Source organism: Sardina pilchardus, chromosome 10, assembly GCF_963854185.1.
Source record: "Sardina pilchardus chromosome 10, fSarPil1.1, whole genome shotgun sequence".
In the NCBI taxonomy this organism is placed as follows: domain Eukaryota; kingdom Metazoa; phylum Chordata; class Actinopteri; order Clupeiformes; family Clupeidae; genus Sardina; species Sardina pilchardus.
Window position 1 is genome coordinate 10,250,072 of NC_085003.1, and position 25,885 is coordinate 10,275,956.

Here is a 25,885-nt window from a genome sequence, read left to right on the forward strand (position 1 = left end):
GTCAACTGAACATGAACTCTTTTGTCTGCATGTCATGCATAGTCGTGTCTAGCAACTGAAACTTCACACCTCTCCGCGTGTGTGTTGACGGGTATATTTAGAAACCCCTCGGGCGTTCGTGTTTCTTCAGAATTTTCTCACTCTTGTAAACCCCCCCGTTCCGCCCGCCCTCCTCCTCCACAGATGAGTTTGACGCCTACATCATCGTGTCTTTCGTCAACGCCACCCTGGTGCTGTCCATCGGAGAGACCGTAGAGGAGGTGACGGACTCCGGCTTCCTGGGCACCACGCCCACCCTCTCCTGCTCGCTGCTGGGCGAAGATGCCCTGGTGCAGGTGAGGCCTCGTCTCCAGGGTAACGGTACACAAGTGCTTTCCATAGCTGCCAACAACACTTAGGTCTTGCACAGTAGTTCACACTAGTCCCACGCCACCTCAGGGGTTGTGCTACCACAGCATAAATCCTCTGACGCTGCTGTGTTTGTTGGTTAACACCTCAACCTCCTAACGTCAGAGTTCAGAACAGTGGAAATTTCGAGAATAACCAGAGGTTTGACACCTTGAAAGTCAAGTCTCTCCAGTAGTCTGATATCAGGGGTGGACATACCATACCATAGTTTGATTTTTACATGTTTTCTGCCTTCCGCCTAGGAGACTGTATTTGTGGTATTTGTTGCTTTATGAACTACTAGTTATTTCTCTGATAGAAGAGAGTGAGAAGTGAAAAATTACAGTATCCATGAAGCATTACCAAACTCCCTAAAGGGTTATAAATCATTTCAAAGCCTCATAATGATTGATTGATTGATTGATTGATTGATTGATTGATATATATATATTTTAAAATCATTGAATAAAGGTCAATATAACTATAATACAGTCTGAATGTGGGTTGGCCTAGCTGGGCCAGAAAGGTAGCATCATGCTCTTCTCCTCACCACCTCTGGCGAGTTAAAGAGCTATATGGCCCAAGGGACAAAAATCTGTTTTGTAGAGCAGGACGGCGACAACAAGCCTGCCACTAAACATTTACTCCTCTGACCGGCGAATGTTCCGTGCTGCGTGACTTGGTCATTGTCCATGATGGACCGCAGCTTGTTAATGGTCCCTGTCTCCGCCACTTATGTAGTGGACTCCGCCGCAGTCAAGTCAGTGGCAGCCACAGAGCCAATTGTCCTGGCCAGTCAGTCGAATGGCATCCCCTCTTCTGCCTCCCCAGCAAACCACAGATGACAGGATAACGTGACTGCCTGGTAGAACATCAGCAGGAGCTTGTTACGTCTTGTTGTGGAAGCTTATTCACTAGTTGATGTTACCGTAACCATCTCATTTGTCACACCCAACAGGTGTACCCAGATGGCATCCGTCATATCCGCGCAGACAAGCGTGTCAATGAGTGGAAGACCCCGGGGAAGAAGACTATTGTGCGCTGCGCCGTCAACCAGAGGCAGGTGGTCATCGCCCTGACCGGAGGGGAGCTAGTGTACTTCGAGATGGACCCTGTAAGTGCTCTCCAGTGTCTGTGTGTCTCTTTGTGTGTGTGTGCGCTGCCTCTGTTTGGTTGAAAGTGTTTACTGTGAGCCTCCGTAGACAGCTGGCAGTGATTTCTGGTGGTAAATCTTCTTGTCTTCTGTCTGACTGACTGCACTCTGGAGAAAAACCTCAAGCCCCAGGCCCACTCTCTGCTCACTGACTTGGTTTGGATAGAGCTCTGAAACTCTGGCAGCTCTAGACAGCAGGGAGTTCAGCGAGGGAGACTTTCCTCTTGGGATTTGGGTTCACACATTAGCAGTAACAACAGAATGCGTGTCCCTTTCAAGTTCAATTAGGCAACATCCTTGTTCACATCCCAAAAGGAAATGTAGACACAAAAGGGCATTCTGTTCATTTGTCCTGACCAGCCCAGCATTGTTTAAGACTACTTTGGAAGGTGTGTGATTACAATTAGTGGTGACTAACAGTTTCTTCGTTTGGGTAAATCCAAGAGAGCAGGATGTTTCCTTCACCCCCCCAACCCCCCAAAATCCCCCACCCCCCCTTTTGAACTTGATATAAGTTGATGTACTCAGTCCGTATCTGAAGAGTTGTAATTCATTTTGGCAAAAGACAAAAAAAGTTGATAATGCTGGATAATGGATCTCCAGTTTTTAATGGACCATTGGTACACCTCATTACTGTGAAATTCATGTAATCTGATCTCGTGTGTGTGTGTGTGTGTGTGTGTGTGTGTGTGTGTGTGTGTGTGTGTGTGTGTGTGTGTGTGTGTGTGTGTGTGTGTGTGTGTGTGTGTGTGTGTGTGTGTGTGTGTGTGTGTGTGTGTGTCCAATTCTGTCCACAGTCGGGCCAGCTGAACGAGTACACGGAGAGGAAGGAGATGTCTGCTGACGTGGTGTGCATGAGCCTGGCCAACGTTCCCCCAGGAGAGCAGCGCTCCCGCTTCTTAGCCGTGGGGCTGGTGGACAACACCGTCCGCATCATCTCCTTGGACCCCTCGGTACGCCTCAGGCTACCCCACACATCCGAACACTTTCAAAAAGCTTTTCCATATCTTTTGAAAGGACTGAAGTCTCACATCTGAAGACAACTCGCAGATTTTATAGTCACAGGTTATGATCTTGCAACAACTAGGAATCTTGCAGAGTCACTATTTGCAAGACTGCAACTGGATAGCTGATGTGGTTATATGGCCCATCACTACTATTTGTTTACTACGCATGGCATGAGTAATTTCCATTATAGACAGGCCTATTACAGTTTTTGATATTTAATCCCTAAACACATCACATGAGGCGGCGCTCCTTTGATAAAAAACACTTGTGTCACTCACACATGCTTATGTATGTTATCGTGTCATTTTGACCACTGGACACTAGCCTACCTGCTTTCTGCAAAACACAGTTGAAGGAATTGCAATGGGGGCCATGAATATGCTTGCTAGATTCGGATACAGGCAGTTGTTGTATAATCTATGGTTTTCTTGTCACTTGCAATTTGGAATCAAATGCTACCGATACTTTCGGGTAACTCGGAACGACGAGCTGGATAGTTTGCTAATGGCTTTACGCATGCTGTGGTACAGCATGACGGTGATTCTTGTAACAATTATTTTTTTTGATTTCCCTCCTTGTGGTAGCTAGTTTCAACAGACGTTATTGACACTGTGGTCAATATTTCTCCTGAACAGCTCTGTTGGTCTTGGTCTGCTTGTAAGGAAAACATAACAGTGCATAATGCTGTTGGAATGTGCGAATGTCATGTGCAGCACAGAACAGCTCTTTGTCTGGGACTCGGGGATCGGGAGGGGATGAATGGGGGGTGGGGATGGGTAGTGGTGGTGGTGGTGATAGTAGTGGTAGTAGTAGTAGTAGTAGTATCAGTCGTGAGTTCCATCTTTGCTCTGTGCGGAACAAATCCATGGGGATGAGCGCCTCCTCTCTCTGTCAGGACCTCAGAATGTGTGGATTGGACTTGGAAGGGGAACTACATGATCCCTGTGTAGTCACACGCCGTGGGGAATTCCATTGGAATTCCACATGAATAATCGGAGTGGGCTGGTATGGGGTCATCTGGCAGATTAGGGCCGATCCGTGGGCGCAGTGGTCGCCACGGTCACAGTCATCCATTTGTTCAGGAACCTGTTTACAGGAAATTATGGTTTGGGCCTCAGACCCGTGAGAGTAAAGACATCAGTCAGTGAAGTAACATTTTGAAATCCCCCCATGTCAAAAGCCTAGCCTCACACATAGTCCTCAATTTGTTGATGTTGCAAGGACACACAATGGCCGGCTTTCCCAAAATTGTTAAGAAGCTCTTAAGTGCTAAGAACTTCTTAGGAGCGTTGTAAGAATGTTCTAAGAACGCTCCTAAGAAGTTCTTAGGACTTAAGAGCTTCTTAACGATTTTGGGAAACACGGCCAATGTCATTTTATTACTTCCACCAAGCAGGTTTTCTGTGCGTTTTTTGTTAGTCTGTGAGCAGGATTACAAAAAAAGCTAAAATGACCTAAAAATATATATATATATTACATTTTATTTGAGGTTTACTTGAGGAAGAAACTGTTACACTTGAGAGTGGATAACTGGATGAATCCCCAGATTTACTTTGACTTTCGGGAACATCGCTAGGTACAGCCTGTGGCCTTGCCTTCCTGTAACCATGCGGATCCTAATGAATTGCTCAGAGTTTCCACCTCCTCTCTCTCTCTCTCTCTCTGCCATGAACTTCCAGTGAGAGGGTAAACAAACACGCTAGTCTCCTTCCCTTCTCCAGCACTGAACTGGTCTCTCCTCCTCCTCCCGCTCTGCAGGACTGTCTGCAGCCGCTGAGTATGCAGGCTCTGCCCGCGCAGCCCGAGTCGCTGTGCATCGTGGAGATGGGCGGCGTGGAGAAGCAGGACGAGCTGGGCGAGAAGGGCACCATCGGATTCCTCTACCTCAACATCGGCTTGCAGGTCTGACACGCACGCACACACTCGCGCACACACACCACACACACACACACACACACACACACACACACACACACACACACACACACACACACACACACACACACACACACATATATATATATACTGGTAACCACACTTGCAGGAGGAAAATTGTTGGAATTTAATGCCTGGGCAAGATTTTTGCATCAATATCTAGCAATCACACAAGGTGGAGCAGAGGAGGGCCTGCATACTACTTTATGCTGCACATTGATGCTGCTTTAGGGAACGTCAGTTGGTGCATTTGTTTCACAAATTAGCTCAAAATACTCTCTCAACCTGTTGTCTGAATGCCAAACAGAAATTATGATTGAGTTGATTTAATAATAAACTAGGTCTACACTTCTTTCCGAAATTGTGTCCAATTTGTCTGCCCTTTTTTTTTTTATTTATTATTTTTACAAGTCAAACATTAATTTTCCTGGCATTTCCTGTTTTCATAGTCTCTAGCCAGTATCTTTTATTAGTTTTAAAAAATAATTTACAAGACACCCATAGCCAGCAACCTCAAATAAGTTGTTTGTGTTGAAATGTGTACTGATCCGTGACCGCTGAACATGGTGATGAATCTTTCATGTCTCTTCTCTGACAGTGCTGGAGAGAGCTTTGTTGTTTCTGAACTCGGTGTGTGTTTGCAAGCATACACCTGTAACGTTATGTCACCAGGGCCAATGAGTTCTGACCTTTGAATTCTACAGAACGGTGTGTTGCTTCGGACCGTGCTGGACCCAGTGACTGGAGACCTGTCTGACACACGCACCCGTTACCTGGGTTCCCGACCAGTCAAGCTCTTCCGGGTCAGAATGCAGGGACAGGAAGCTGTAAGTATAGGAGGAAGTAAATCACAATACCATAAAACGTGAATGTGTTTTTTAAATTTAAATCCAATTGGTCCAAATTGTCATATTTGGGATGTGTGTCTGAGGAAACGCCCAAAACGTCACAATATGAAAGTATTTATCAGGAGCTCATGGTGTAGCGGATTTTAGAGATTGGATGTGCGTGCTTTGCTTGATTTTTATTATGTGTGCGTATATATCAGACATTTGACCTCTGACTCCGGTGCAGGTGCTGGCCATGTCGAGCCGTTCGTGGCTGAGCTACTCGTACCAGTCGCGGTTCCACCTGACGCCGCTGTCCTACGAGACCCTGGAGTACGCGTCGGGCTTCGCCTCCGAGCAGTGCCCGGAGGGCATCGTGGCCATCTCCACCAACACGCTGAGGTGAGGCTCACGCATCTCTGGATGGCTGACATACTGTATCACTGCGATGAGTCAAACATGGACCCCCACGCCACCCCCTCCCCTTCTGCCCTACCCCTACCCACACCCACCCCCACCCCGGGTTCCAGTTAGTGGCCTTTACTCATCGCATATTTTGCTGTAAATATCCCATGCGGGGGTTGATGACTAAGTGGTAAGTCCTAAGTACCATACTTTGTATTCTCAACATCACAGCCACTTCCGGTTTGGGATAAGTCGGTGTAAACAAATGCATGGACAACTGACGCGAATTTGAAAATTACGCCAAATAATCGGCTGTTTAGTCTATTTTGTTTTCTATGAGCCAGCTGGTAGTTTGGAGGGGAACTCATTAATCCAGCTGCTGTCAACTTTAGAATGTAATGCTTTTGCTGTTCTGTCTAGAACATTTTTATGACATTTTCCATGAACAGAAAAAAACACGTGGTTTGTGCAGCCCATAGACTGCGCTTTTTGTCGAAATGACATGTTGGCTATGATTTTGAGAATAATAATGAATGCAAAATTCTGAATGCCCAGTTTAAGGTCATTCAAGTATACAATAATGAGTTCTGCAAATGAGCTGTAGAATTGTCAGAAGAAAGCCTGAATGGATTGTATCAGAGTGTGGTTGAGGGTGTGGCAGCCTGCCAACTCTGCTCAATTAGGCCATTTTCCCCATGTAAGACATGCCCTCGACTCTACTTGCCCTAAGCTCCACTACTGTCAGAACAAGCAATTTGTTCCTTTCCTAATCGACAGCTTTGTTAATGTACGTTTGAACGGTACAATTATTCACTTTCCGTACTTCTATTTTTGTGTGGAAAGCATACGTTTCCTCGTGGGTGCATTCATGTTTGACTTGCCGTGAGATCAGTCTTCCGTCGAATGATGGGAATTCCTGTTGGTTGTTATCTGCTAATCATTCACTCCCCCCCTTTGTGTGATATCTTTAATTATTTACCTCCTACATCTGCGTGGGATGATTCAGTCACCCTTGTGCACCCCAACCCCCTCCCCTCCCCTGTTTCTTTACAGTAAATGAATCCCCCTCTGAGCAGAGGCGACCGTAGTGTCCTCAGTGCTTGCAAGTTACTGGCCCGTGAAGATAAGTGGTCATGGTGTGACTCTCAAGGCTGTGTGACTGAGTTTCACTCTCTGAAGAGACCTGTCTGTTTATTATGTGGTCATATTTAGTGTCATTTTAGTCAATCTTGAAACTCTAAATAGCAGATCAGATGCTTCAACACCTCCCACTACGTAGTGGAAATCAACTGTAAGGAAACAGTTTAGATAGTCAGCTGCAAATATGACTTGACCGCCAAAAGATTCTAACAAAAGGTTTCTCAGTGGTTTACAGTACTATCAGATGTACTTAAAGGTATACTAAAAGTATAGTGTACTACTTTAGAGAAATGTATGATAACTGGAACCTAAGCTGGCATGAGTGTTCATAAGCCAACTTTTGTAATCAGTTGGTGTGGTTTTTCTCCTCTCTGTGGCTATTCATTTGTTGAATCCTGAGGAAGGTTGTCCACTAAGACGTCAGTCAATAAGCAGTTTAAAGTGAAAGGAGTATGTTGCTACTCATTCGTTTGGTCCAGCATCCTAAGCTCATCTGTGTGTGTTTTTGTTGTTGTGATGGAACGGTATCACCTTGTACATTCCATCCCGACACTCTGACTAAGCGCATCTGTCCCTCGGCAGGATTTTGGCTTTGGAGAAGCTGGGCGCGGTCTTCAACCAGGTGGCCTTCCCCCTGCAGTACACGCCGCGCAAGTTCGTCATCCACCCCGAGACCAACAACTTGGTGCTGATCGAGACTGACCACAATGCCTACACGGAGGCCACCAAAGCCCAGCGCAAGCAACAGATGGCTGAGGTTTGTCCCAGTCATCCTCCCTGTAGTCATTCTGCCCCGTTGCAGATGCGCTCTCTCTCTCTCTCTCTCTCTCTCTCACACACACACACACACACACACACACACACACACACACACACACACACACACACACACACACACACACTCTCACACACACACTCTCACACACACACTCTCACACACACACACACACACACACACACATTCCCCACACACACGCGCGCATGCACAAGCTATTCACACATCTGTTTTCAAATTCACGCAAGAGGCTGTTTCAGCGTCCCTGCATATTCACACATTCTTTGCTCTGTGGTGACGGCCATGTCTTGGGTATGATCGATATCCTGTGAGGCAAGAATGCTCTGTGCCTTAGTGTTAATTTAGTCATTGGGACAATACCCCGGACATGACTAATCCCTAATCTTAGACTCTTTTTCGGTAAGAGATATTTTTCAGACAAGATTCTTCAGTGCACGCCACTTAAATGACTAGGCTAATTTCTGGGTATTTAAATAAAGTAGCCTCTGTCTTTGGAAAAAGAAGCATGCCTCCATGATGCTGTGCAAAGGCAAAAGGCCATAACTTCATCTTTGGTTGAAGTTCACACTACCTTTTTTGTAATTGGATGAAATCCATTGCGATGAACGTCATCTGAGATGTTTAAACATGCGCTTTGAGCATTAATCCTGGCTTGCGTTCGCAATGAAGCATCCACTATCCACGAATCGTCCCCTTTTAGGCAAGGCGATATTACTTACTACTGTATATTAATCAAATAGAATGTGTTGTACATTATGATTTTATTTCCTAGGGATATTGAATATTGATGAAATATCTTTAATATTTTTATTGTCATAATCATTTGCTCTATTCATTTCAGTTCCTTGTGGGGCTGTGTACAGCAATTATATTTATTATTATTGTAAAGTTACTGCCTTTTGACTTGGCACAGCTCTATTTGTCGGCAGATAATACAAAGATAGAATACCGTAACTTCCAAGTAAGGATCAGTGGTCTTTTTTTTTTTTTTTTTTTAATGTATGTACAGACTTAACTTGACGACAAGATAAGGCTGGACAATAAAGTGACTTTTCTCTTTTCTCTGGCGAAAGTCTTTTGCCTTTGGATGGCAGCATAGATGCACTACCATGCACTCACACACAGACACGTATGCAACTCACTTACTCCACCGGTTACAGGTGATCGCTTTTTGGCAACAACTTGACGTTTTATATCATTATTGCAACATTGTTCGATAAAGCTGGCTGTTGTAGAACTGTACCTGTTCTCTGGAAGGCTGCACTAGACACTGAGTCACATTGTTGGCTCTGGGAGCTGGTCAAGGGGCAGCTGTCAATGTTCATCTGTCTCCTGAGTTTTTTTATTTAATGTGGACAGATAAGCATCTAGGGAAAAGGTTTCTCTGGAAATGTGAACGAAAGATTTGAGTTCATAATCATGACTATGAGTTTTTCTTTTTTCCAAAAAACTTCCCACACGAATGTGTGGGTTGTGAATTCTTGACCCTCACGTCACCTTTAACCCCCTGACCTGTTGCCCCTTTTCTCCCCCCTTCCCGCAGGAGATGGTGGAAGCAGCCGGGGAGGACGAGCGCGAGCTGGCAGCAGAGATGGCCGCCGCTTTCCTCAACGAGAACCTTCCAGAGGCCATCTTCGGGGCGCCCAAGGCCGGCGCTGGCCAGTGGGCCTCGCTGGTGCGGCTGGTCAACCCCATCCAGGGCACCACGCTGGACCTGGTCCAGCTGGAGCAGAACGAAGCCGCCTTCAGGTGAGCAGGGAAGAGGAACCGGCCCAGAAGTGGACAATAAAGGAACACAATGTTAAGGCTTGTCCGTCTGTGCACGTCTGGAGTCTTTAGCCATCGGAAGGATAAATGCTAATCTGCTGGGGTTTTTTTATCTGAAATTCTGAAATCTGAAGGTGCTGATTGACTGTTACACCCATATATTTTGGGGGATGAGAAAATGAATATGGAACAAATCCCAGACAATTGACCCTTCCAGAGCCACGCCCTAAAACCGCCACAGGCCAATCGTGGCTTAGCAACCCGTAACTAGGCAAGCAAGGCCTGGCAAGCTTTCGAGTTTTTGCCATGTTAACCTATGGAGACTGCATAGCCTGTGGGCCATTAAGGGCATTTATTTGGATGTGTGGTGCCCCCAAACACGTGAAATCACGGTGAAATAACATGTTGAACTATAAAGACATGATATAGTTTGAAATACGTATTTTTCTAACTTTAAATTTTGCATATTGCGTGATATTTCCATAACCGCGAGATACGTTTCACGATGGCGGCAAAAAGTTCTTAACAGACATTCAACGAGACGTATGTATAGCCCGTCAGCAATTCTGTCTAAAATAATACCTAGTTGAAGTACCAATCATGTTATGTTGTCAAATATTGACGTTATGGAAGTATAGCTCAAAACGTTATGCTAGTTTTGTCCCCCGTCCGTTTCATTCGTACTAGCCTGGAGGAACCATCGAAAACAACGCGTACCTTCGACTTTTGCTTAAATAACTCATGAACGGTTTTGTTCAGAGCTGAAAATGCAACTGTAGTTGACAGAGGACAGATGTAGCTCGCTAGTGACCAAATATGAGCTTTCATTGTGGTGCGATGTCTTTGTAAATTACATTTGTTTAAAAAATCCCGTGTCTCCTCCATTGTAATAGACGGGCAAGGTGCGAAAGTTTGACAGGCGTAGCAACAGTAACTATGGAGGGCGGGACTTCTGGAAGGGTCAATTAGTTAGTTATTTGCTTTACTGATGGTCGGTCTTTGCTTAAGGTTAGAGTTTTAAGATAAGTAAATGCTAACCGAAAGTTCACTTGGGAAAACTTCAGTTAGATTTAGGTTCATTAAACTCACCAAACTCCCTGTTTATACAGTGAGGAGCACATGTATTTGATACCCTGCTAAAACAGGAATATAAAATCATCATTTGACAATTGATCTTAATGCCTTAACTCAAAAAATTAGTACAAATCAAACCGCCAAGGACACCAATTTTCTTTGTGATTGAAGAATGTATCGTAAATAGATAAATGTTTTCCTTAAATGCTAGGGGAAGGAAGTATTTGACCCCCTATGTAACCCTATGGGAATTTAACACATAGGGTTAACATAGGGGCAGGCAGATTTTTATTTTTAAAGGCCAGCTATTTCATGGATCTAGGATATTATGCATCCCGATAAATTTCCCTTGGCCTTTGAAATTAAAATAGCCCCACATCATCACATACCCTTCACCATAGCTAGAGATTGGCATGGTGCTTTTTCCAGTAGGCCTATTAGCCTGTTTGATTTGCATTGAGCTCAATGAGCATCAAACAGGCTAATAGGCCTACTGGAAAAAGCACCATGCCAATCTCTAGCTATGGTGAAAGGTATGTAATGATGTGGGGCTATCTTAATTCCAACGGCCAAGGGAACTTTATCAGGATGCATAATATCCTGAATCCATAAAATAGCTGGCCTTCAAAAATAAAAATCTGCCCGCCCCTATGTTAACCCTATGTGTTGAATTCCCATAGGGTTACATTGGGGGTCAAATACTTACTTCCCCCTAGCATTTAGGAAGAACATTTATTTATTTACGAAACATTCTTCCATCACAAAGAAAATTGGCGTACTTAGCGGTTTTATTTTTACTCAATTTTTGAATTAAGACATTAAGATCAATTGTCAAATGACGATTTTATATTCCTCTTTTTAGGCAACTTTAGCATGGTATCAAATACATTTTCTCCTCACTGTATATGCAAGTAAATTTGAGATGCCATGAAAGCTCATCTTGTTCTTCTTCTCAAAACAAACCTGTTAAACAACTTCAGACCATTTGTGCTAACATTTATGGCCCCTTTCCAATGTTAATATTTGTGATGTTGCAATCCAGAATGTCATTCCACACCACCCACCCATGTCCCTTGTTTTAAGCCCTGTAAATGGTAGAAATGCTTTTAGGTTGCTAATTCATACCAGACCATAGGATGAGAACATTTTTAAAGAACGGTTTTAAAATGGCTCCAGTTATTGTGATTGAAGTACCTGTAATTCATAATCATGAGCCATAAAATGGAGACCTGCATAATGGTTCTTTGTCCTCTGAGACTATCCAAAACCAACTGGAATGTGAAGTTAGACACAGATATATTTCAATGGTCTACAATTACATATCCTTAAGTTAGTGTCTTTTTAAGCATCATTATGGAAAGTATAGAGTTAAAGTAAACCTACAGTGGCAGGCCATGGAACAAAATCACCTACCTACGGTAGTCTATCTGTTCAGCAACGCTTGAGGCAAAATGTTTCAGCAGGTATTCATTCCTAACAGATTTAAGATTCCTTTTTTAAATGGTGTCTCCCCCTCTCTCTCTCTCTCCCTCTCCCTCTCTCTCTCTCTCTCTCTCCCTCTCCCTCTCCCTCTCTCCCTCTCTCTCTTCCTCTCTCTCCCTCTCCCTCTCCCTCTCTCCCTCCCTCTCTTCCTCTCTCTCTCTCTCCCCTTGACCTACTGTAGTGTGACCATTTGCCGCTTCTCCAACGGGGGTGATGACTGGTATGTATTGGTGGGCGTGGCCAGGGACATGATCCTGAATCCCCGGTCTGTTGCCGGCGGCTACATCTACACCTATCGCCTGGCGGGGGGCGGAGACAAGCTGGAATTTGTGCACAAGGTGAGCAGGGAACTCTTTTACTCTTTCTGGCGTGGGTGAGAAGCTGATTCCCCCGTTGGTTATTGTTTTCGTGTGGTTGTGGGAATGTGATCTCATTGAATTTCTGCTCGGCTGAATTTACTGTGGGGGTGTGTGTGTGTGTGTGTGTCATGTTGGGGTCATTAAATCAAGTTAATGATCACTTGGCTTGGCACGGACTGTGGTGCTGCTCCAGTCACTCATGGCTTTGGTGCTCTCGTAGACGCCAGTGGAAGATGTCCCTCTGGCCATCGCACCCTTCCAAGGACGAGTGCTGGTGGGCGTTGGGAAGCTGCTGCGCATCTATGACCTGGGCAAGAAGAAGCTGCTGCGCAAGTGTGAGAACAAGGTACATTGTGTGTGTGTGTGTGTGTGTTTGTCTGCATTCAGTTCATCTATCGATAGGTAGATGCTTCATTGATCCCCAAGGGGAAATTCAAGGTCCCAGTATCTTAAGACACCACACACAACATACACTTCAACGTTAACAGGATGATGAAATGCTATAGAGGAAAGAAGGGTGGGTGATGTCAGTGCAAGATATGAACAGCATCCTGTCCTCTTCCTAAGCACAAGTTGTGTGTGTGTGTGTGTGTGTGTGTGTGTCGAGGGGAGGGGGGCCCCATCATCTATCTGATGGTGCCATTTGCTGACACTTGGCGGTTGCAGCCTCAGCTGTGTCCCACACAGACCCTCAGGCCGCTAGTCTGTCAGTGTGACCACACACACACACACACACACACAAACACACGCTCTCTCTCTGACACACACACACACACACACATCCATCCACATCCTTTTGTTTCACAACACAACCATAGCAACTGCGGTTGTTGACTCTGTGGTAGAGGACCGGTCTGCCTTAGCTCTTCCCCCAATAGGCACACATCCTATTCTGTGCTACCACTGACCTGCTCTGGCCTTTAGTGCTTCGCCTCCTGAGTCATGGCACGGTTGACTGGCACTGCCCACTGCCCAGCAGTACTGGCAAGTGCCCATGTGGACATGAGTGAGATGACCTTTACCTGACTCTCTCCCCCCCTTTGCTCTCTTGTGTGTGTGTGTGTGTGTGTGTGAGCAGCATGTGCCCAACCTTGTGACGGGCATTTACACCATCGGGCAGCGGGTGGTCATCTCCGACATCCAGGAGAGCCTGTTCTGGGTGCGCTACAAGCGCAACGAGAACCAGCTGATCATCTTTGCTGACGACACGCACCCGCGTTGGGTCACCACGGCCTGTCTGCTGGACTACGACACCATGGCTTCCGCTGACAAGTTTGGCAACATTAGCATCGTAAGTGTGTGTGTGTGTGTGTGTGTGTGTGTGTGTGTATGTGTGATGTGGTATAAGCATTGTGGTTGCAAATGGATTTAGGTTTGTAACATACATATGTGTGTGGCAACAGTACATCAAAGTGAGACCGTGAGACTACAGACTGTGTGTGTGTGTGTGAGAGAATGGGGCAATGTGAGCTGGGTGTGTATGTGTGCGTTTGCATGCCATGTAATCTGCCCCCTCCAAACCACAGGGACTCTTTTCTGTGTCGTCTTTGTTTACCATTCATTTGTGTCTTTGTCTAATTGTCATGTGTGTGTTCTTATGGCCCAAGTGCAAGTTGGTGGGAGTGTCTCACAAACGACTTGTTTCAGTCTTCGTATTGTACATATAAATAGAATGGAGTTAAGGGTGCCGTGTAATGTTTGCTGGGTGAATGACATCTATTGTGTATTTGTGAGTTAGTCACCAAATTCCGCGTGTGTCTCTAACACCACTCAGTGAGCTCTTTCATTGGTGCTTTACTGCAGTTAGAGCCTGTGTAGAAGTTAAAACTCCTACGAGTTTTGCATTTTATGCATCCTGCCTCTAAGCTTCATGTTCAATGCTTTTTTTTAAAAGATTCTCTGGAATAATCAAATGAGGTGTTCCTTCAAAACACGGCCTTTCTAGATTTTTTTGTTAAGAGCAGCTGAATTAGTGGTTATTATAAACGGTAAATATTCTAAACCATTTTTTAAATGGTCAGCTGCACGTGTAGAGAAGTTGTCGTCAGGTGTTGCTTCTGATCAGTCTATCCCTTACCCTTGCAGGTTCGCCTTCCTCCCAACACCAGCGATGATGTCGATGAAGACCCCACTGGAAACAAGGCCTTGTGGGATAGAGGTCTCCTCAACGGAGCATCTCAGAAGGTAGCTATGCTTTTTTTTTGTTGTTCTTCGTCTTTAGTTTCTCAGCCCTCTCCAGACAAACCTTAAAACACACAACAAGCAGCAGAAAGCACCGCCGCATCAAAGGCTAGCAAGAAGGCTAACCCCGCAGAGCTTCTCATCCGGTTCCCACGAGAGCCTCTGCCCCCTCGAGTGGCTGTCTGCGCCAGGGTCATGCTCTCCCTCTCTCTCTCTCTCTCTCTCTCTCTCTCTCTCTCTCTCTCTCTCTCTCTCTCTCGCTCTCTCGCTCTCTCGCTCTCTCTCTGTGTGTGTGTGTGTGTGTGTGTGTGTGTTTTTGTTTTGTTTTGTGTGTGTGTGCACACGCTCTCGTCTGGGTGGGTGAGGCGGTTAGCCGCACTCTCCCGCCCCGGTCTGCCCCTCTCCTTGTCTGGCGTATTCCCAAGGCGGGTCGCCCGGTTCAGCCCCCAGGCATGTGAGGCGGCTGGCCTGCCGCGGCCTGGCCCCAGTTCGCCTCATTAGGGCCGCAGGCAGCCCAGAGAGCCGCGTGGAAATGTTTAGGTAGACGCTCGGGAAATTCCCTGGAGTGTTTTTAGCTTTTTTTTATGCAAGTATGACGGTCTGTCTGCTGCAGCAGATAGTTTGTGTAGGCTAAGCACAATTTCTCTGTGTGTGTGTGTAGCGAGAGACGGAGTGGCTTATGACCGTGGCTTTGAGGTGTTTGTGTGAGACCAGCATGTTGCCCAAACATCTGGCCTGAAAAATGTCCGCCCCTCCTTTATGGCTCTACCCCACCCTCTTCATTCCTCATTTATTATTCTGTTGCTTTTTTTCCCCATCTTCCAATCACCCAACTCCCTCCCTCCCTCCCTCCTTTCCTTGACCCGATGTCTTCCTCTCCCTCTGTGTCGCCCCAGGCGGAGGTGATCATGAACTACCACATCGGGGAGACGGTGTTGTCCCTGCAGAAGACCACGCTGATCCCTGGAGGCTCGGAGTCGCTGGTCTACACCACCCTATCAGGGGGCATCGGCATCCTGGTGCCCTTCACGTCCCACGAGGTACACAGCAGCGCCACCGCCACCCCAGGGATCGCTCCCGCTATTGATCGCCAATGACATGTGCCGTGCTCCAGCTGTAGTTCACATGAATCACTTGTGTAATTGATGCTACCCATACATCAGAAGACGTTGACAAGATGTTTAGGTGACTTTTAACTAACACTCCCGGTGCAAACTTTACGCAAAAGATTACAATCTTTCAAGAATCATTCCCAACTCTTGTCAAAGTCTGTGTGCGTGCATTGTTTATTGGCACTCAGAGGCTAAGTTCTCCTCTCCTGGCATAGAGGGGAGGCATTATGAAGACTGTGACCATAAAGTTGTGCAGGGAATTGGAAGTGCTATCCATCACTCTATTGTTCTGTTCTGTAATGTTGAGCACTTTGTGCAACATCCTGTCTCGGGGCTCCTGAGCGGTCTCCACTCTCCAGCATGGAGCCCGCTTTCTTTAGCCGTTTGATCCCTTTCTTGATGTCACCGACTCTACTAATGCTGCTGTAACCAATAGCTGTCTGCAAAGAAAACTGCGCTTGCCAATAACTAGTGAAAGATGGACCAACAGAAAGGGAGAAACTGAAATAGAGAAAAAAGAAAGTGTGGGGGTGTGAGAGAGAGAGAGAGAGAATGTGTTGTGTACCTCAGGTGAAGTGCGTGTGAACTGATTTGGTGGTCTCTCCTCCAGGACCATGATTTCTTCCAGCACCTGGAGATGCACATGCGCTCGGAGTTCCCCCCGCTGTGTGGCCGAGACCACCTGAGCTTCCGCTCCTACTACTTCCCTGTGAAGGTGAGCACTCATAACACATCACCGCTTGACTTCTGCACACACACGCACAAACAACCACATGACTTCTGTGTGTCAACAGGTGGCAGGTGCCTAAATATAGAAGAGTATGTGCATGTTTCAGCATGGTCTCTGACTGTAGGCATGCATACTGAAGGTGTATTGTATTTGCATGTATATGCAACTTTCTTAGGTTGTTTCTAATGGTTGCTGTAAACATATTCAGATCAGATGAACAGATTAAGGATTCGGCCGTCCAAAGTTGTGGCTTTCCGTCGAGATTAATTGCAAGGCGTCTCTAATGCATCCGGTCATAGTACAGCAACAGCTCACAAAATGGGACAGCTTCTCTACTGACTCAAAGAACAGTCAATTTAAGACCTTAATGTCTGTATGTTACCACGGTTCCTTGCCTTGTTTACGCTCATTTGCAAGTCTGCATATACAACATCGTCAGGCTTTCAAAGTGAGTCGCTTCCTTGCAAAAAAAAATTGCGTGCAAGCGGGCCTGACTACTTTCAAAGGGAGTGTGTCAGCGCTTTGTTTTGTCACACGCACAATCACCCACAATTTCCAGGTGGGGAAAATCTGTGTTCCTTTCGTTTTCTCAATAACGAAATTAAAAGAGGTTGATGTATTTTCTTTAAGTTTTGCTCAAGTTGCAGTCTTGCATTGCATTTCATTGCATTGAATTGCAGTATATTGCATTGTATTGCATTGTGCAAACAGGCATTTTTGGGTGACTATCCCAAATGGCGGTTGTGGTGTTTTTCCCTCAGCCATGACTTTGTACCTTCGAAAGAATTTATGTTAACATAACGGCATAGGGCTTGTGGAATGGGTGTTAACCATTATGAAGTTATTTTCTGATGCAGTTTTGCCTCAAACATGCCCTCCCTCCCTCTCTCTCTCTCTCTCTCTCTCTCTCTCTCTCTCTCTCTCTCTCTCTCTCTCTCTCTCTCTCATCATACTTTCACCTTTTTATTGTTTTGCACAGTGGAAAGACACACACACAATTTCACTTACTTTAAAAAAATTCCGCATTGTAGTTTAGTTTTTGAACAAACAAAGTTGACTCTTGACACTTCCTAGTGTATCTGTGCTGGGTTGCTTACTGCTGCACCTCTTTTCATTTGTAGAATGTGATCGATGGGGACCTGTGTGAGCAGTTTAACTCCATGGACCCTCATAAGCAGAAGAGCGTGGCCGAGGAGCTTGACCGGACCCCCCCAGAGGTGTCCAAGAAACTCGAGGACATCCGCACGCGATACGCTTTCTAAGATACTCACACACACACACACACACACACACACACACACACAGTTTTGCAGGATCGTGGGACTTTTGCAGACACTTTTATATGAAATGTAAAACAGCCGGTACAAGTGACCGTTTTAACCTTGATGAAGGTAGTGACCGGTTTCTCATGGCAACTCGAGCCTTTTTGTATCGGTGCCCGCTCGTCTCTTTTGGACAGTCACAACGAGAAGTTGTCCAACTGACTGTTATCCTGTACTACGAGACATCCCTACACAGAACCGTCAAATTTGTGAAATAGCCTTTGTTTTGCTTTTTTTTCCCCCTGTAAGTAATGAGGTTTGTGGTCTTTGCTAAATTGTCTGCTGACTGAGTGTCTTTGCCTTGGTATGTCGTGCCAAGCCATAGGAGAGCAACTGTGCCGCACGCCATGGTAGATTCCCGGAGCCGTCTTGTAAATAAAGTTTTTTTTTTACAGTGTATTGGATTACTATTTGAGTTTGTGGGTCTGTGTTTGTCCATTGCTTGGGTGGAATCTGGAGTGAGGGGGGGAGGTGTGTTCAAGTTTGAACACTGCTGCATGCACAACCTTTCACTCAGGTGAGGCTAGATTCCTGAGGGCGTTTGATTGCATTGCTTCTGGTGCTTCTTATCTGACGCTTCCGATCTGTGATGCTCTCCATGTGTCTCCATGACGTTTAGCAATCCATCTGTAGGGTAGGCTGTTGTTTTTCACTTCAGCAGGTGAACAAGTTTGTGACCTGGAAATGTGGGAATGTCTGTGCTAGATCCACTCAAGTTCAGTCTTCCTATGCTGTCTTCCTTGAGTTCCTATATAATTTGGAAATAAGAAAATAGTTTATGGAAAAATATTTGTTTGTTCCAGACGCATCTAAACTCCTTTGTTTTCTAGAATATAAAACAAAATGTAGGTTGCAGTCGAGCCATGTGCCCTATACCATGTGTATTGTAATAATGATAATGGGTTGGAAAGGACAATACATTGCCTCTCATATATTAGGGCATTATTTAAGGCCCCTGTTTTTAAACGTGGTGTCTCATGAAAATGAAATCTACTGCAAAGCCATAACATGTTAGTGTCATTTTGAAATGGAAAATATAACTATCAGTTATTTATTTATTTATTTGCTTTTTTTTTTAAATAGCTGTCGGTATTTGTTGCCTTGTTCTGATAGCGGACTATCCATCCAGTGTCAGCTGAGGAGTTTGAAAAGACGTTAGACAAGCCCGAACAACTTTTTCCTGCTACTGGTTGTCTATACCTGATATGACGTCATGTCTGTTTGTTCCAGCTGTGCATACCATATTAAACTCCTCATGCAGAGCTCGCCTTGATCTTCTGAACACATTAAGCTGAGCCTGCAGAGCAGTGTTTAAACACATTATCCATTGGTGAAATATTACTTGTTTAATGACCAGGGACGAAGCCTGAATGTTGTGCTTGTGTTGGTGAATTGTGAACTTCATAACAAACAAATTTGGAACACAAATTGTGTTGCAAAAAAAAAAAAAAAAGTGCACTATCAAGTTTCTAAATTACCTCAATCTTGCTGGACCAGTTGATTTGGGGGATAAAAGCCATCAGGTGTACATTTCCGGACACAGGAAATGATTTCACAAAATAGGGTACTTGAGACATTTGTTTATGCAGCTGCATTTTGGTGGTCTTTATTTAGTTGCAAATGTTGATAATTAACCACATTAACTCTTAATCTGGTGTGTTTCCTACTGACCTCATTTTGCTCACATCTGTTTCCCTGATTTAGGGAAGATGAATTGGTTTCTCATCATAATTAGTGTTGACAAATATAAAACAAAGTAAATACATAGGCTAGAAGATCAGTGTTACTGTTACATGTATGCATAAATGTAAAGTAAATAGTTATGCTAATTTGATGCAAGTTGATGAGCACGTCTAAAGGGAATTGACTGGTATTATCATGTTGTGTGTCCCAGCTACAGTCTTCTTTCAGGATGAGTACAGGCTGTGGATAGAAGCTCGGGTTTCTCAGTCTCAGTACTCGCTTTCAGGCAGCAGTAATGTGTCCTAGACTATAACATTGTGGATGACCTCGTATTCTTTTAAACAGTTTAGGAATGCCTTGAGAAAAAATCTTCAAATTTAACTCAAATGTTCACCTTGGACTCAATGATGCTCTGATTCGATTTTTGTAGTCCAAGATCAAAAATGAAGCTCACTGTGACCTCATGTATGTCCCATTCTCAGGACACTGAGGCTAAAATCACAATCTATCCTTAAGGTCTACGCCCTAATGTTTCAACCATGTTATCGTGTCCGTTTCACGTCACAACACTCTGAATTTGAAGTAATTAACTTGACTAAAGTGTGCATAGATGCTGATTTCCGAAAGAGGCACAGAAAGACAATTCACAATTTTGCAGTGGGACAGCCCTAAGTACACACAAAGCATCAAACTGTGGATGAGGGAAGAGATTGGGATTTAGCCTGAAAATTTAAAATCAAATCAAATTTGGTACAAACGTTCATGTTGGACTTCCAGAGGAGCTGGTGAGAGATTAGAGGTCAAAAGGTCACTGTTGCTTATGGATGACTTATTTAGATTGGACAAAGGTCAACGTTCCTGTAACCTCACAATAATATGTATCAATGAAACAATGTGTATGTATCCAACTAATGGAAGCAACTGTATTTAGCTTAATCTCAATTGCCAGTTACAAGTGAACCATTTTAGAAATGGCTACAAAAAGCACAACTTTGAGATTTGGTCTGAAGATCATCTGTATCGAGTTTTGTGAAGATCGGACAAATGTGACCTGAAAATATGTTTTAGTGTTCAAATTCAATATGGCGGCCCGGATCAATTACATTGACGTCTCAGGTTTGCCTGTTTCAGGCTAGTACATTTTAATTCTAAACATAACGGCAGCTACAGGTCAAATAGCATTTTTCCTAATTGCAGCGTCCCCTAGAGTCAGGTCACCACATTTCTTGAGCGTCCTCCTAGTGGGGTCTTGCGTGCATGTACTGATTTTGGTTTTGATACATGAAAGGGTTGCTGAGATATGAGTTTGGGAATGTGCGCACCTCCAAATTAAGGAGCAGCCAAAAGTCAATCCCCAAAGTGACGTTTTGAGCACTTTGCCTCCTCATCAGACTTGTACAGACAAAGACCAGCACCGTTTTAAATAGGTCATAAGTCACGTTACCCGTATGTACAGGGATTCACAATGCATTGACACATACATCGTCTACCACCACAATAGTAATTCAATATTTAGGAACATACATTGTATAAATACAATATAACAAACTCAAATATACAAAATACTTGACACAGAGTTTCAACAGGGACCTGTATAGCATACAATCATCTAGACGCACCATCAAGACTTATAGCTAGAAAGTGATCTTTTCATGTATAAGCAGAATGTTGCAAAATCTCCACAGGTATGAGAATAATCTCTAGACCTTAGACATTATGATACCAATATTAGAGACTATGACACATATCTTAATCGCATATCTTAGATCCTAAGTAAACATCATCATTCAAGGCATTTAATCCTACAACAGAGTTCCAGTTAGTATCCTAAACTATCATAGGTATGCAAGTTGTCCATATCCCCACCTCTTCTTGGGTATTTCGAAGCTTCTATACCAACATATTGTAGTGATGCTACATTATGGTTGGCCTCTTTAAAGTAGCAACTGGGCTTTTGTTGGCATGTTGTGGATGTTCAGTAGGCCTCTCTCAACATCCCTCCTCGATCCTCGATGCTCAGTCCTTGAGATTCGTTCCCACTGATCTACAACTAGCACTGGATAGACTATCCCGTTGTTGCCGAGCTAGAGCTATCCAGAGATACCAAATACAACCTTAGGCCATACAACAGACAAAGTGACAGCAAAATGATCACTTCATTTAGCCCCACTTACCCCATGTTTTTGTGTGGCATAATAGTATGTTCATAATCCAACGTTATCATGTGTTTCTCTATGGCAAGGCACGTTCATAATACGGTTTTGAGATAGCAAAAAACTTTTTAGGGGCGCTCGTGGGGGATCTGGCCCGGGGAGTAATTCAGTCTAGAACCGCCGCTGCTCATATTGCATCCACATTTGTTTGCCTTTACTTTGTTCATTGCAATGCAGTAAAAAAAGATATTATAGAGATTCATCATGTGTGCACGTCATGTGTGCTACCACGCAGAATTACCTCATTGTCATTTGGGAGTGCTGTAAGCAGTCTTTTTCCATGATTGTAAGTTATATAGGCCTATTTGCCACTTCATGTATAGTGAATATTGTTCTCTGTTCTGCTTATTTGTGCAGAATTGCCTGTTGTTGCTTTAAAATGACAGTTATAGTGTCTCACTATACATTTTTAGGGGCACTCGTGGGGGATCTCGCCCGGGGAGTAATTCAGTCTAGAACCGCCGCTGGTTAGGGCTTCGAGCTTGTAACTGGAAGGTTGCTGGTTCGATCCCCGACCAGTCCATGGCTGAGGTGCCCTAACACCTCACTGCGAGCACCGCCATTGAGCAGGCAGCTCACTGCTCTGGGTTAGTGTGTGCTTCACCTCACTGTGTATTTACTGAATGCTGTGTGTGTTCACTAATTCACAAATTGGGATAAATGCAGAGACTACCGTAAATTTCCCTCACAGGATCAAAAAAGTATATACAGTACCCTCCAGAATTATTGGCACCCTTGGTAAAAGTTGACTAAAAATAGGTTTAAAAAATAATCTTTAGGTGATTTATTGTACTCCCACAATGAAAACAATGAGGAAAAATACACCCTGCAAGGGAAGCAAATTTATTCTGAGAAAAAGGAAAATCTCATAAAGAAATAAATATTTTTAACAAAAACACGTCACTCACAGTTATTGGCACCCCTACTTGTAATACCTTCTTAAACCTCCCTTTGTCAATAAAACAGCGTGTAATATTCTTCTCTGACACCCCATAAAGATTGAGAATACAAAGTAAGGGATTTAAGACCATTCATCTTTACAAAACCTCCCCAGATCGTCCAGATTGCTAGGTCCACACTTGTGCATTCTCCTCTTTGACTCATCCCACTGTTTTTCTATGGAGTTTAGATCAGGGGACTGCAATGGCAATGTCTGAAGCTTGATTTTGTGTTCAGTAAACCATATTTGTTTTGATCTGGACATTTGTTTTGGTTCATTGACCTGATGAATGGTCCAATCATGACCAACTTTTAGGGCCTTGGCAGAGATTGTTTGATTTCCTTTGAAAATGTTCAGGTTTTTCTTGGTGTTGATGATACCATGCACCTTAATTAGGTTCCAAAAGCCTTTGGGAATTAAAACAGCCCCACAATAGCACAGCCCCTCCACCATAATTCTGATTAGGCATGTGATTCTTTTTAGTATAGTCATTCTTCTATGTACTGTATGCCAAAGACACCATAAGTGTGTTTAGCAAAAGAGCACAATTTTCCTTTCATCTGGCAATAGACCACACTCCCAGACATGTCATGGTACCATTCAGTAACTCCTGCCCTTTACATTGTTCATTAAATGACTGGAGTGGCGTTAACCTGACATGCTGTCTAAATAATCTATTAGCAGTGAGGTCACTTTTGAAGATTTTTGTGGGGGACTTGGTGACCCCAAGATGATAGCTTTGTCTGTAACTCGCAACAGTGGTTCTTATGGAATTTTTTGCCTATCATACCATCCTCTGTACTGTACGTGGGGGCAAAATAGCCATGGGTCTTTGTCCAAGCATGTTTGCCACATTTCCAGATGATTAGAACCTTTTAATCATCATTTTAACTGGAAATATAGGCATTTTCAACAAAATACCTAGTTTTCATTGACATTCTCTTACTTACAAATGTTAACACACTTTCTTTTCATTTCAATTTAGTGTATTCTCTTGTCTCTCCAATGATGAAAAATGACTAGAGGATTTAGCCTCTGAGTGACGTCATTTTCATACCATAGTGAAAAAGAACGTCATGAACTACTTCTGAAAGTTCACGGACACTCTGATTTACTTTAAAAAGTTGCATTTACATAGGAAAATGCTCCTGTTAAAGTTTGTACATAATATGTTTCAGGGGTGCCAATAATTGTGAGCAATGTGTTTTTGTTAAAAATATTTATTTCTTTATGAGATTTTCCTTTTTTCTCAAAATAAATTTGCTGGCCTTGCAGGGTATATTTTTCCTCATTGTTTTCATTGTGGGAGTACAATAAATCACCTAAAGATTATTTTTTAGACCTATTTTTAGTCAACTTTTACCAAGGGTGCCAATAATTCTGGAGGGTACTGTATACTAACTGGAACTCTGTTGTGGGACTAAAGGCCTTGAATGATGATGATAAATAGATAGATAGATAGATAGATAGATAGATAGATAGATAGATAGATGTACTTTATTTATCCCCAAGGAGATATAAGTGTTTAACACAGCATCCAACCTATACAACATACATAAATAATTCAAATGTTAATCAATTAAATAAATAGCCTAATATTTCAACATTATATCAAGATCTATTTTAATTTAGGGCACCACCATACAGAGAGCAGAGTGGAGGATTTGTTTGTATTTTTGAGTTCAAGAAATCATCCACTGTAATTGGAAATCATCTACTATAGGCTAATTATAGATAGCCCATGCGGTGAACAGGATGGTCAGCTTAGTCAAGCAATGGTCATACATGAGTTACAGTATCAATCAGGAGGTTCTAAAGGCTTTCCCCCCCATGAACTCACAATCAATCAGAAAAAGTGTTTTGGGGGAAGGATCTGCTGATCAGTGACATCTTCATAGGCTACCATTTTCCTACTGGATGTCCAGACATGAGTTGATTGATGTGGTTTCACATGTTTGATTATATATGTCAGTGGCTCTTAACTAGACTGGTTTTAAGACCCACAATTTTCCATGTTCATTTAGTCACAACCGATATTTTTGCTGTTCAAGATGAGCTAAATGGTGAGACAAAGTGCCTCTAGGTCTATGTTTGGAACGTGCTGATATTTAGCATCACATTGGAGAAGTCTTCAACTCCTTATGTCACCTTTCAAAGTAGGTTACTCAACAGGTTTGTCTTTGATAGGGGTGCGCTTAGTTTCCATGGCATGTTGGTTTTCATGATTTCATGCTCTCATCATGTGTAACTCACTGCACACCACACACTAGTTTTTTTTGTCTCATTTTGTCCTCAGTTTAGGTGAATCCTAGGCTACTTCAAATATGCAAGGTCGTAGCCTACTTGAATATCTACTGATGTAATAAACTGATGGTTAACATCTGTTAGCACCATCACTTTTTTGTTAATATATAGCAGGGCCTTGTTATGGCTATTCCATAGCTGTTTCATCATGACTGTCGGGATGTTATGGACCAGATGGGTATCAGACGGTCTGAGGGTAAGTGTCCCCTACTAATGGCCAACTAGGGGATCTGTCAACATGCTCATGGCAATAACAATGCGGATTTTTTTATTGAATGGGGAAAGTCCAGCCCAGCCCAGCCCAGCTGACTTTCGGAGAGAAACGGGTCTATTGGATGACGGACGGCTGATAAGGAAAACTTTTAGGATACTCCTGTGTTTTCCGTTGGGATTTCCCCTCCTGATGTCATACAGTTTAAGCCAGCATATGGTGTGTTTTATCCAATTTGTTGGGGGGGTGGTGCACCGTGCGCTACAATAACTTCCCCCAAAACTCAGGGGTTGTTTGGGGAAGGCTGCGTAGCCTAGACTTTATTTCGACAAATATAGGCTATTAAGATTTGATAGGTGGGAATTTACCGAATTGAGATGGCTCTGTTGCAATTAGGCTACGTCTCAGATTAAAACGATTAATCGATTTGAGTTGGACTTCGGCGCTTGTTAAATTAGACAGATGCATGTGCAGTTTGCCTGGAAAGGTTCATTGCGCTTTAGCGGGAATTAGGTCAGATTTTGGATAGGGGTGGAGGTCAGATGTAGAGGTCTGCACTCTCGCGGGAGTCCCGCGTGACCCGACGCACTGCACGCCCGCAAATTAAATGTAGACAATGCGTAAACTTACATGTATAAATGATTTAAGTAGTGTAGGACTATATAGTTCAGTTGGATATTGTGGTAGGCACGTTGGAAAAAGGCGGTTTGAGCAGCCTTACTGACGGATGTTGACGTTCAGGCCTAGGCCACATGAGCTATAATCCCCCTGCTGCTCTGTAGTTATCGAAAGCATGATAAAGAAAGGATGGGCTACTTCAGATGTCAAGTATAATCAGTGCCCTTCTAAAGAACAG

The 25,885-nt window shown here is 43.9% G+C and overlaps 1 protein-coding gene across 1 annotated transcript in view; it reads left to right on the forward strand.

Moving 5' to 3' along the window:
- sf3b3 (splicing factor 3b, subunit 3) overlaps window positions 1-18,075 on the forward strand; it is a 33,553-nt gene extending 15,478 nt beyond the window's left edge. The window contains exons 13-27 of the mRNA XM_062547700.1: window positions 184-335; window positions 1,346-1,501; window positions 2,338-2,493; window positions 4,307-4,450; window positions 5,188-5,310; window positions 5,558-5,712; window positions 7,438-7,612; window positions 9,195-9,400; window positions 12,156-12,312; window positions 12,554-12,679; window positions 13,412-13,624; window positions 14,419-14,517; window positions 15,411-15,554; window positions 16,237-16,341; window positions 17,478-18,075. Of these exons, the coding sequence (XP_062403684.1) occupies window positions 184-335; window positions 1,346-1,501; window positions 2,338-2,493; window positions 4,307-4,450; window positions 5,188-5,310; window positions 5,558-5,712; window positions 7,438-7,612; window positions 9,195-9,400; window positions 12,156-12,312; window positions 12,554-12,679; window positions 13,412-13,624; window positions 14,419-14,517; window positions 15,411-15,554; window positions 16,237-16,341; window positions 17,478-17,618 (2,252 nt within the window). The 3' untranslated portion in view covers window positions 17,619-18,075. The remainder of the gene's footprint in view (window positions 1-183; window positions 336-1,345; window positions 1,502-2,337; window positions 2,494-4,306; window positions 4,451-5,187; window positions 5,311-5,557; window positions 5,713-7,437; window positions 7,613-9,194; window positions 9,401-12,155; window positions 12,313-12,553; window positions 12,680-13,411; window positions 13,625-14,418; window positions 14,518-15,410; window positions 15,555-16,236; window positions 16,342-17,477) is intronic.
- The last annotated feature ends 7,810 nt before the right edge of the window (window positions 18,076-25,885 follow it).